Source organism: Pollicipes pollicipes, unplaced genomic scaffold, assembly GCF_011947565.3.
Source record: "Pollicipes pollicipes isolate AB1234 unplaced genomic scaffold, Ppol_2.1 Scaffold_3447;HRSCAF=4054_pilon_pilon_pilon, whole genome shotgun sequence".
Lineage (NCBI taxonomy): Eukaryota > Metazoa > Arthropoda > Thecostraca > Pollicipedomorpha > Pollicipedidae > Pollicipes > Pollicipes pollicipes.
In genome coordinates this window covers 18,171,585-18,184,651 of record NW_023596297.1, presented here as the reverse complement: position 1 = coordinate 18,184,651, position 13,067 = coordinate 18,171,585, and the positions used below count along the sequence as shown (strand labels likewise).

Below are 13,067 nucleotides of genomic sequence, written 5' to 3'. Positions count from 1 at the left end.
GCTATGCAGGACAGGATTAAAGGTGGACCATCATTTAACAGATTATACATCCGAATATCAGACCAAAATACAACAGGCACTCAAACGCATCTACATCACTTCTACAACCATTTTGACAGCATGGCAAGTTCAAGGCATCGAATCACGCTGTCTTTGTCTTTGGATGATGATCCAAATGTCTTTGGATGACTGAACAGATCCGAAGTGATGCACGACCTAAGCTGTTCGCTCAAATCGGGCATTCTTTCTATGATGAGCATGGCTTCGAGAACTTGTAAAAGACGTGGGTTTGGACATGTTTCAGAACCCGTGTGTTTTTAGTTAGGTGAAAGCGTATGAGATTGTTATAGTGGGTTTTGCGCGTTTGATGGTCTGGCGCTCCCTCCTGCAGATGCAGTCATACGCCGTGGTAGATATATCGTGGTCATTCCAATAAAGGTTGAGTTGCGGAGTCGGCAGTCTCCGTATGGGCATTTGATTTAATGCATCGGATATTGGTGCAGCTTAGATTGTTTTGGTCTCCGATCAGGTTGCTTTCATGACAAGGCGGCTGATTGTCCTGCTCTTGTAACAGATTGTAAGTCGTATTTCGGTGTCTTCGTCAGTTCATGTAATATTTGGCCCAGCGATGTTTTGCAAAGCTTTTTCGTCCACCTTATATGACGCGAATATTGATTTCGATAGAGAAAGTTGATGAGCTGGTTTCTTGTCGAATGTTATAGGTTTCGTCGATTCAAGGTGCACCTAATTTATTAGTCCAATGCGCTGTTGCAATAGCTGTTATTAATGAGCAGTTGCTTGCACCACTAAGTTCGTTGTGCGTGCTAGACCAGCTGGAGTAGCATTTTAGTGCGCGTCGTACAAACCAATGGCTAATGGTCGGTTGCGCCGTTGTAATAGCCGTTCTTGATGAGCACCATTAAGTTCGTTGTTCGTGTTTGATCAGCTGGAGCAATATTTTAGAGCACGTCGTACAAACGAACGGACAATGACTGCGTGGTAACGTTCTTGGCATTCGCTAGCCGCGTTCATGCGTTTCCCAGCATCGGTAGGATTACGGTGCGCTTTCGTCGCAACAGATCCGTTATTCACATCCGTATCGATGTCCAGAAATTATCGTCATAAGAATGGCAGATAAATTCAGTATATTTGACATCATGGACAAAGCTTTCTACCCGAGTAAAATGGACCATCTCCTTCAGTTCGCTCGCACCGCGAGGGATCCAGCCAAAAGCCTGACTATGAAATTCAACCGTCTGATTGCCGCAGCGAGCTACCTGGTTGGCGGGCAGCACTTTACAAAGATCACAGGTGAATGTACCCGGGTTATGTCTACGGTAGCGTAAAAACACATGAAACTGGTCACAACTGAGACCAATTAGATCTCAAATTCCCACGTCTACCTATCAGTTGGCAAAAGATGTCAGTGGTGTGATTGAGCATTACCGCCAGGGATCAATCTTAACTTAACGGCTTGAAATCGACGGGAGAGTTCATTGATATGATCAGGTCTAGTAATCCCACTGGTTTACTTGCTTTATTATGCGTAGAAAGTATGTTTACAAACGTGCCCGTTGATGGAACAATCCAGTTTATGTTGGGCAGTGTCTACAATCACCCAACCTTGCCATTACCAAAACCGTCACGATCCATCCTCGAAAAAAAATCCGTTACTGCACCACGGAGGCCCCCTTCCGGTGTGCAAACGGAAAACTCAATCGTCAAGTAGATGGTGTCGCAATGGGGTGACCACTCGGACGCTTGTTTGCTAATATGTATATGTGCTGACTGGAAAACCATTTCCTCAAAAACCTAAACCTTTAGCCCTATATATGCTGCAGACATGTAGATGACATATTTGTTGATGTTGGAGATGAGGCTCGGCTTCAGCAGCCGCAGGCCGCTATGCAGCGACAGCTGGTGTTACGATTTACAACCGGCCTGAGTGTCGGCAACTGTTTACCATTTCATAGTTTTAGTTTTACTCAGCAATAGGCTGGGTGCAAAATGGCCGTGGCTGTCAACGCGCCCTTAGGTCCAAGTAACAAAACAACGATTAAGGGGAGTATTCCACACTCGTGCACGGTAGTGGTACCCTGAAGAGCGGATGTGTCTCGCGCTAAGATCAGGGCGGATCATCCGCATATGCAGTCTGGAAGTGCAATCAGGGCGGATGCATCCTGGTTTTTGTAGTGGTATGCTTTTTGTAGTGGTCGCATGGCATATATGGTCGTCTATATTGCTCAAGCCACGGTTGTCATGTGACAAGATTTGTTTTGTTCTCTGCATCTCCTGATGCCAAGTGGCCAGGTCAACTGATGTTTGATTGCGCGGTGGATGTGTGCACGGTTTTTTAACGGCTGTTGGGATCAGTGCTAAAGCTTCGCTTAACTAAGTGCGCATGTAAGTACGCACTTGTACGCATGTTGGAAAACTTGAGATTTCTCACCTCGGTGGTTCAGAATATATGACACCTTTCTTAGGTTATGTCGGTGACAACTTTCTCGCAAAAGAATAAAACATGGCTTGTTTCTGGGGGAATATGGAGAATAGATATGATTTCTAGGCTGTTTGTTTACCTTTATCACTCTTAATTGCACCGCTATTAATCTGGTTGTTTTTGCACGGAGAGATCATCTAAGTTCAAGCTAGTTAAAACCTTGACGCTGGTAACCGTATTTTACCTTTTGAAGGATATATGATTTAAATCTGAATGACACACACCTTACAGTTTGGAATGCACCTCTAACGCTGTTTTTCCATTGACGTGGCTTGTTAATTTCTTCATCGTCGGGTGGGCCACTACAACAACAGCTTGCATTAGCCCACCCGACAACAACAGCCCTTTGACCTTTCATGACGTGTCACAGATCATATACGTCGATTTCCACTAGTGGCTATCTGATATAAGCTTCCAAATGCCGCTGAAATCTGCTTCCGACATTGTCGTTGCATGCCTAGTTGTGATAACATGTCATAATTTGACCTGTTAGCCGTCACATTTACTATCGCGTGCTCACACCGATCAGATACCATGTGACGAGAAGTTCCCAATGCCATTTTTCTCGTCGCTCTCAGTTTACTTCGCTTTTCGATATTTGAGGGGATGGGCCTCTGACCCTCCCCGTTAGAACGGCGAAGGCGAAAGCTAACAAAAATCGAATTAACTGACAGTGTCCTGAAGCTTGCAAAACATGACTGACTTATATGTGTAGTAGATGCAAAAACAATGTCGACACAATTACACACGGATTATGGCCGTATCTACGCGCAGGTTTTTGCGGTCTCCATTAATGCGGATATATTGAATAATGGTAATTGACTCTGCAAAGGAGGCCTATGCTTCTTACATAAAAGTATTCAGGAAATACCAAGCATTATCGGTTTTACTAAATTGCCAGCTATTGAGATTGAGTCAAACACTTAGCGTCATTCACGTCGCATGGTCATCAATATTCCAAATGCTCATTAAATCCCATGCCTAGTTTTGTGTCGAGCAGTGCAGCACTAAGCGCAGCGACAATTGACGCCCGGTCGTCTATAACGGACCCGGTGCCCGCTGTCGGCTTTTGTATGCTGGCTGCCAGTCCAGACTGAGTTATGCCCGTCATTATTTGATATTTGGTAGTGACCTTTTCAGCGACTGACTGGAAAATGTGTAAGCAAAATTGCATTGACATAAAAATGTGCGCAAAATGTATGGTAAAGTGAGGTTTGAACGGTAAAGGCGAAGTTTTGCAGCCCCTAATGGTAGTGAATTACACGTATATGAAGGGGTGGCCTAAAGATTTGCAAAGGCGATCATGCAACACTTTTCCTGACGTGAACTTTAAAGACGTGTCCCACATTTATATGGGGTTTGAACTGAAATAGCCATTTTCAAAGTATTTCCGTGCTGTTCACAACCATGCCCTTCTTAAGACTAAATCCCCTCTAGTTTCTGAGCGACACGCCCCAAAAAATGGGGAAAGGTATCTCGAGGAGAGCATTTCAAAGTTGCCTTAGCACTCATGATGACATAATTATAAATATAAATGTTAAGAATAACGTCATTCCAATCCTGCCATTCCATAAGGCTTGCGGCGTTCAAGTCCTAATTGCAATTGATAATTGTCGAGGCCTTCGTATCTCGCGCTCGTGGGCGCGATTTCCAGATATAACGGCCGTCAGTGGGTCCTCAATCAATGTTGTTTAATGCACGATGACGTAATGAAACTATGACGCACCGAGGAGCACATTTACGAAACAGGGAATTTTGTTGTCTAGAGCTGTTTTTCCGCTTAAAACTATACCAATAGTTATAAGTGAGCTGATTTCATCATGTCTGATGCTGGCTTCAGTATCTTCAGATGTGAAACATTTCCTTTAATCAAGCTTCGGAGTCGCATCCTTTGCAAATATGAATTTCCCGGTGATCGAATTTCTACCTGAAGCGTATGTGCTCCCTCGATATATAATACAACGTGTTCTTTTCAGTGTAATAAACTTGGGGATCTAATCCCAATCACATCCGGCTCATAGGGATATAGAAGCTCTTTCTCGGACACCCAGCTCGTCTGAATCTCTCGTGCGCGTCCGCCTAAACATCAGCAGTGGGTAACAGCAGCGTCGTCACTTAACTCAAAAGCACACCCACCAGGTTTGCATGCGACCATAGCATGCAAACAGCAGCGGCCAGCCACTGCAGTATATGTGAATACAATTAAACTGTATGGCAGAATGAAACTAGATGCAATATGTTAACATGCACCGAATGACGGTGTCGTCACTGTGAAAACGCCATCAGTAGTGTCACCGACCCTCACACAAAGCTGACCCCTAAACCGCCATCAGGTGCCCGCTGGGGCTATTCGCACCCGGCCAGAGCCGGCCCACGTTCCGCTGGCGTACACGTGGCAGGGCTCCTGGCACCCAAATGGTGGCGATATGTCAGGTGCTGAAGGCCGATCAGGCCGTCGCTTACCGAGGATTGTCGCCGCCGCGGTGCTATTGTTACGGGAGCGGCGGCGGACGCCGGCGGCCATTGTCGACTCCTGCGCGGTCGGGCGCGGCCGACAGTTCCAGCTCCGCATCCGCACAGAGCCGAGCCATGCGGCCCGTGGCGGCGGCGCTGGGCCTGCTGCTGGCACTAGCGCAGGCCTCGGAGAGGTTCGAACGCGAACTGGCTCTGCAGCCGGCGGCGCTGCCGCTGCGGCGTCCGGCCGCCTCGCTGGCGGCCTGCGCCGTCCTCTGCGTCCAGCACCCAGGCTGCCAGCTGCTGTCGCTGCAGGACGGCAGCTGCGGCCTGTACGTCGACGGCACGGCGACGGCCCATGCGCCAGTGCTGGCCCTGTACCGCCGCAGCTCCGGCGGCGCGTCAACACCGGGCGGCGGCGGGGGCGCGCTGCTTACCACCGCCGCGACCGGGGACCTTAACACGGGAGCTGGGATGGTCATCTTGCCGGCGGCTCCTGCCCTGACTACGACAGCCGAGAGTACCGACGAAGCGACTGGCGGCGGCGGCGGCGGCGGCGGCGGCGGCGGCGGCGGCGGCGGCGGCCTGCTAGTGGCGTCGACCACTCCAGTGATCAGCCCTGGCTTACCGGGCAGCGGTCAGCCCACGACCACACTGGCACCGACCGCTCCGCCGGCTGGCACCAGCCTGGTGAGCAGCGGTCAGCCCACGACCACACTGGCACCGACCGCTCCGTCGGTTGTCACCAGCCTGGTGAGCAGCGGCCAGCCCACGACCACACTGGCGCCGACCGCTCCGCCGGCTGGCACCAGCCTGGTGAGCAGCGGTCAGCCCACGACCACACTGGCACCGACCGCTCCGCCGGCTGGCACCAGCCTGGTGAGCATCGGTCAGCTCACTACCACACTGGCACCGACCGCTCCGTCGGCTGGCACCAGCCTGGTGAGCAGCGGTCAGCCCACGACCACACTGGCACCGACCGCTCCGCCGGCTGGCACCAGCCTGGTCAGCAGCGGCCAGCCCACTACCACACTGGCACCCAGCACCACAACGGCGGGGTCCGGCTGCGCTATTGGGTGGAGCTTGGTTGACGGCCACTGCTACCGACATGTCGTCGTTAGCCCGCCGCTGACGTTCGATGAGGCGCGCACGCACTGTGGCGGCCTGGCCACCGGTGGTGACCTGGCCGGCCTCTACTCAGAGTCGCACCTCAGCTTCTTCCGCGACCACGCTAGCCGACCTAACGTGCAGCAGTGGATTGGCTTGAGAATATCAGGTTTAGTATGGAAAAATGTCATTGACAGCTCAAGACCGGACATCGATATCGGCGATATATCTGATGGCCGCTTTGCGAACATTCAGCTCAGCTTACCCAGCGACCGTGGAGAAACGCTGCACAGAACCAGCGCTAGCACTCCGTTGGATGCTGTCCTTTGCGAGTCGCCCAAACTTGGTTAACGCTCTTGCACCGCACTCCGTTGTATGGCACACCCTATCAAGCGCCAGTCGGGTGGCGGGATAACGATCTCCAGTGTTTAGCGCAGGCACGAAGTGATCAGCCGTGGTTACAAAGCTTGACGTGTTGAGAGGTCTTCATCTGACCGGTCATGTTCACAGGGCCCCAAGAGTTAGCGGTGGATGGAACGCGATTGTGCATGCTCTGTCGTCTGGTAAGCGTTCCTGTAGCGTTCGGTGACCCACGGCTAGTGTGGCGGGCGGGATGCCGCCCTTGTTATCACGCGTGTGACGGGGCTTCTTGAGCTACTACATTTCTTGGCACGCAGTGCTGTGGCGGCGGTGAAGCCAGCCGGCGCGACCTTGTGGCCCGTCCGAGTCGTGCGCGGTCAGCTGACCATCTGGATAGACGGCGCTGACCGTCGTGACCGCGTGGCCCGTCCAAGTCGTGTGCGGTCAGCTGACCATCTGGATAGATGGCGCTGACCGTCGTGACCGCGTGACCCGTCCAAGTCGTGCGCGGTCAGCTGACCATCTGGATAGACGGCGCTGACTGGCGTGACCGCGTGGCCCGTCCGAGTCGTGTGCGGTCAGCTGACCATCTGGATAGACGGCGCTGACCGTCGTGACCGCGTGGCCCGTCCGAGTCGCGCGCGGTCAGCTGACCACTTTGATAGACGGCGCTGTGCTTGTGAAAGGATGCTGACGGCCTATCGAGCCTCGCACGCGGCGCGTTGTGATGAGCGCCGACGTATGTGTCACGTGTGTATTCCCGATCTGTCACGGTTGTCATCGGTCTGGAGGTGTTTTTGTTGGATTAGATGCAATTTATCGTTTTCCGGAGGAATGTATTTTGTGTTTCCGTACAGCTAATACAAGCAAATGTGATGGGTGTGCTGTTTGTCATCACGAATTAAACACTGAGTACTTACGCTGTTTTACACTCGTGCAGTGATTGGGGAAAGACAAGTGACCAGTTGGTGCGAAGTCCGTGGGATCAACATTTGCGATATGTTTATGGATAACGTCCCTTCTAACAAACAGTGGATGATTTGCTAAGCTTGCTTCAAAACCTGCTATGGGATCACCACAATTGCTGCAGGCGCTGCTGTAATGGACCTTGTGGTTTGGATGATACTTGGGACCCTTTGGAGCGCCAGCAGTTGGGGTCCTTTTGAACGGCCGGTAGTTGGGGTTCTTTTGAGTCTATTAGGCTGTCCTTGCCCATTCAGATTCGTACAGAGTTGGGCATTTTTATTTTGCTCTGTTATTAACATTCCGGTTGACTTTAATGTCCACTATCCTGTCTACTATGTTTTTTGTGCACGGGAATCCATATATTACAACGTCAAGTTTGTAAGCATATATGGTTTAAAAGCCCACGCACCCCTGTCCAATTTGCTGATTGGATTAACGGATACACTGCATCATTGATTTGCAAGCATGAATGCACAATTCATAGCAACCATAAGGTTCCGTTTGACATCGCAGCATGGGCGAGGGGTCGAGGCACTGGCCAAGCATGGTCCAAATAATGAAATGTCCGGCGACACTTTAAACTGCATTTAGCGCTTGGACGAATTTGTGAAGCGGATTTGGAAAACGCCGTGATCTGTAAACCTGGATTGTTTGTTTTCCTGGATTGTTTGAAACCTGGATTGTTGTTTGTTTGTTGCTTGTTTTCTGGCGCCTTCCGCACCCTGTGGCATGCTACCTTAACGTGATGGTTGCAAACAGTACTCGATGCTCAGTGCGACCCGAACGTGGGCATAGTGGTGGGAGGGATAGCGGGCGCTCCGGCAGTTGGTGGGGGGTGATAACGGGCGCTCCGGCAGTTGGTGGGAGTGATAACGGGCGTTCCGGCAGTCGGTGGGAGTGATGACAGGCGCTCCACGGCCCAAGTAATTTCCCAAGTAATTACGAAATGGGAAAACTGTCCCCGAGGAATAGCTGACGAGAAATTGATGATAAAAGTATGAACTCATTTATTGTTTCTTTGTCCCACTGTTTGTTTAACCCTCGTCCTCCCGAATAACCGTTTTTCATCACACGGACTTCCAAGGGGGGGAGGGGGGGATACGACTCCCTCCCTTCTGTTTCGGAACTAAGAAATAAAGAACCTCACGGAAAAGACCAGTAGATTGGCCTCAACAGGATCTTGCGGTTGATGGTGTATTTGGTCTTATTTTGATTATTGGCCCCACTAGGCCAAGTCAAAGGACATTTTTTTTACTGAAAATAGAACTATTGCAGCTTTTGACGCCCGAAGTTACGAAACCATGCAATGTGGCAACTTTTAACTCAAACAGCCATATCCTTTGTTTCGTGTTGTGTACACTGGTATATAGTTTTGCGTGTTCTAAGCGTAGATTCATGACAGAGAACTCCGTGAATGTGAAAGTATCTGTCCGCCAGGCGCGATCGGCGGATTCATCGGTGGCCGCCCGCCGCCTACGCCGGCCGTGGATCGCTGTGCAGTGTTCCTTAAACGTCGCTTCACAGAAGATAGAGATTGTAGAGACATATTTTTGGCGAAGTGCGTGCAATGAATGCTCCATAGGTGACCAAACATTTGGGCTCGATTGCACCACATGTGGGATAGAAATCCTCAGAAAACTTTTGGGGTCGCGTGAAGCCGTCTCCCGCCCCCCGTATTAGGACGTGTTAAAGGGAGTGTTCCACATTTTATGGGATTTTGAACTGAAATAGCCATCATGAAGATTATTTTGTGCAGTTCATAGCTCTGCTCTTCTTACGACCTGAATCCCTCTGGTTTCTGAGCTATACGCCCGCGGAGATGAGTGGACTATTTCGGGAGGGTTATTTCAAAGTCACCAAGGCATGAACGACACCCTGATAACTTTATTGAAATCCTGTCATTGGATTAGCCACGCAGTGATAAAGTTCAAGAAAAATAGAATTGTTGAGTCGTCGAGCAATTTCGGTACTGGTGCTTGTGAACAAAAGATATATCAGATGACTTGTCAGAGCGAAGAATGGCCTTTTTGACAAAATAAACGTAAAGTTGTCTGAATCAATTTCGTGTCCATATCAACCATGCATTTTCATAACACATAGAATTACATTTGATTCGTAAACGATGGGCGGTGGTGCAATAGATCACTGATCTGATATGGTCTGGGACCATTTGTTTTGCAAAATGTTTGCATCGAACGCATTGTCATCTAGGTCAAATGTGATTATGTTGCCATCCGACGTTCTTCATTACCTCGATAGCTGGTTCAGACGTCCACTGTGATCAGTCCAGGTCGCCTCTTCCTCTCCTCCCTCCCCACACGCGCACCTTCACAGGAGTAGCTTCTCATATGCCGTGTCGTGTTCACAGAAGCCATCTCTGCCATCAGGTGTTGGCGCAAACACTCGGCCTGATGCGTGACAAGGGTGAGGATGAACTGAAGGTTCAGATGGGCTGGATGAATCCCAAGGCTATCACCATGGGCCAGCTGTACGGACAGTTTGACCCCGTGTCGCACGAGTGGACGGACGGGGTGTGCGCCACCATGTTCAGGTCAGCACGCTGCCATCACTACCACCTGTGGTGTGAAGTAACATGAGCCATGCTGTAGAGTTATGTCGGGAATACGCTGCGCAGCGTTTAAGCATTTTGCGCCATGAACTCTCCCAGATACTACGCAGTACACCCTCGTGTGCTACATGTGGATGAATTGAACTGCTCTAAGCTGAAATGGGATGCCTCGTCGCGACCAAGTATATCACGCTGCGTAAAAACGGTGGCACTTTTAAAGCAATTTAATTCTTGTTTCGTGAATGGCGGTGTGCTGGATGCCTCTGACCGTGCGCTGCGTACGGCTCGGCCACAGACAGATGGCCAGCAGCGAACTGCCGGACCGACAGTGGGTGATCTTCGACGGCCCGGTGGACGCCGTCTGGATCGAGAACATGAACACGGTGCTGGACGACAACAAGAAGCTGTGCCTGATGTCGGGAGAGGTGATCCAGATGTCGGCCCTCCATGTCGCTCATCTTCGAGGTGATGGATCTCTCTCAGGTGAGGCCAGTCGTCAGGCGCTGGAAGGCCGTGATCGGCGGCCCGTTCAGCTTTCCCACTGTCAAGGATGGCGCGCTACATGATGAAATGTGATGCTGTGTGGGATGTGCCATGAAGCATGCCTTTTCTCTCATATGGATCGCGGAAAGAGCATGTCTATAGCTTGCCGCCGGTGCTGTTTCTGGCTCCCTTTCCTCCACTTGACGCCGGAGATTGCGATGGCATATGGGCGTAGCAAGAATAGGACCTAGCTGTATTGTAGACATGACAACGCCCTTCAGAGCATGCTGTCCAATCCACCTTATTGTACACACACTAGGCTTTAGGTAGCTGATCAGCACATATTTCTTTTGAATATGAGATTACGCACGAACGCAGTACATGAGCAAGCCATAAGGCAGCTGAACTCTGGCGGGACGCACTAAGCTTTGACACCGATCCCGTAGGAATGGCATTATTTCGTTTTTAGATATACTGAATGGCTGGAGTAGACCTCAAAATGAAATACAAAGATGCAAGAGCTCCGTGGCTTTCTCCTGTTTTACCATGTGCCGTCGCTCTGTCACTATGTGTGTTTCCATGGACTATTGCGTTGCCCTGTTGAGGTTCTCCCTTCTTCCTGTCACGTGCCGTGCTCCAATGTCCCGCTGTGTCTCCTATATGACCTGGCGCTCTGTGTCTCCGACAAATGCCCGCCGCGCCCGCTCTCGTCGCGATTAAGCTTTCGTCCCCGCCGCTGAGTATCTGTTCCCGTCGCGGCGGGTACTGCTGTCCGTCCTCCCCCCCCCCCTCCGTGATCGTCTGACCCTCTGCCGAGTGTCTCTGCCCGTCGCGGCGGATGCTGCTGCCCGCTCCCCCTACCGTGATCGTCCGTCCCCTCATCTGAGTGTCTCTGCCGTCGCGCGGGGATACTGCTGTGCGCTCCTCCTCCATGATCGTCCGTCTCCTCTGCCGAGTGCCTCCGCCGATCGCGGCGGATGCTGCTGTCCGCTCCCCCCCATGATCGTCCCCTGCCGAGTGCCTCTGCCGGTCGCGGCGGATGCTGCTGTCCGCTCCCCTCCATGATCGTCCCCTCTGCCGAGTGCCTCTGCCGGTCGCGGCGGATGCTGCTGTCCGCTCCCCTCCATGATCGTCCCCTCTGCCGAGTGCCTCTGCCGTCGTGGCGGATGCTGCTGCCCGCTCCCTACCGTGATCGTCCGTCCCCTCATCTGAGTGTCTCTGCCCGTCGCGGCGGATACTGCTGTCCGCTCCCCCTCCATGATCGTCCGTCCCCTCTGCCGAGTGCCTCTGCCGGTCGCGGCGGATGCTGCTGCCCGCTCCCCGCCGTGACGCCTGCCTGGCCGCAGGCGTCGCCGGCTACCGTGTCGCGCTGCGGCATGATCTACGTGGAGCCGCGCTCTCTGGGCTGGCGGCCGCTGCTGACCTCCTGGCAGGCGCAGCTGGACCCCAGCTGGGCAGCCGATCCCACTGTGGCCGACTACCTCAGCGCTGCCATCGTCTGGCTCTTCGACAACAGCTACGACTTCATGCGCCACCACTGCCGCGAGGTGGTGCCAACCAGCGCCAGCAACCTGGCTCGGTAAGCCAACTGACGGGCGGCGCCCAGCGCCTCGCGACCCGCCGGGGGCCCCATGAGAGCCATTAGTTGGCTCACGGTCACCTGGGGTCCATTTTCTATAAGGACACGCCAGTCCATTCCCAGCTCGAATATGGCCACCCGGCGCTCATTCGGCTCAGAGCCACAATGTCGATGTGCACTGGTGACCTTGGCGAGGACAAGGTAAGACGTGAAGTGATGTTTATATCTAAAAAGCTACACCGTTGTGACGCATCTTCAAAACATTAGACCAGTATCTGTCCACTCCCGACGATAGCAGTGTGGCTGATGCTCGAGGAAATTGCTCGTTAGGCTTCCGAGATTTGGACTTGTTTAAACTGTTCTTCATTGTGAAGTCAAGTGAGGTACATACCGAGCCCATTTCGTCCGGAGTCCGGTCACTGTGTGCCCATGAAGACCGGACACGTGGTCAGTGCCGACGTGCTGTGACACGTGCCGACGTGCTGTGCTGTGCTGACGGGTCCCGGCCGCGGTGACGCTTCGCCTCGTCTCGTTTCGGCCTCCGTGGCCTGAACCGGTCCCGTTTCCGATCCCAGCCGCTCGGCCAACGGTCACGTTTTCCCGGGTCTCTGGCTCCGTGGCCTGTCCCAGTCCCGTTTCCGATCCCAGCCGCTCGGCCAACGGTCACGTTTTCCCGGGTCTCGGGCTCCGGGGCCTGTCCCAGTCCCGTTTCCGATCCCAGCCGCTCGGCCAACGGTCACGTTTCCCCGGGTCTCGGGCTCCGGGGCCTGTCCCGGTCCCGGTTCCGGTCCCAGACGCTTGGCCACCGGTCACGCGTACCCGGGTCTCGGGCTCCTTGGCCAAGTCCGCGGGCTGTCGGCGGCCGGCTGAAGAATAGGATGAGAATGGAAATGTCGCTTAAGTGGACGCGTTGTCACGCATTCTCCTGCAAGTTTTCCCACGTCCCTGGATGCGAGGACGTTTCATGCGCAACACGCTGGTCTTGTCTGCGCTGCTTTAAAGGCTTCTTAATCAGCGCCTTCTTCTTGTTTGGAGTTTGCATAGCGCTC

The 13,067-nt window shown here is 52.6% G+C and overlaps 1 protein-coding gene across 1 annotated transcript in view; it reads left to right on the top strand.

Moving 5' to 3' along the window:
• The window catches only part of LOC119092226 (dynein heavy chain 7, axonemal-like), a 60,389-nt gene that overhangs the window by 12,838 nt on the left and 34,484 nt on the right, over window positions 1–13,067 (top strand). The window contains 4 exon segments of the mRNA XM_037215200.1: window positions 9,775–9,938; window positions 10,252–10,396; window positions 10,398–10,439; window positions 11,786–12,018. Of these exon segments, the coding sequence (XP_037071095.1) occupies window positions 9,775–9,938; window positions 10,252–10,396; window positions 10,398–10,439; window positions 11,786–12,018 (584 nt within the window).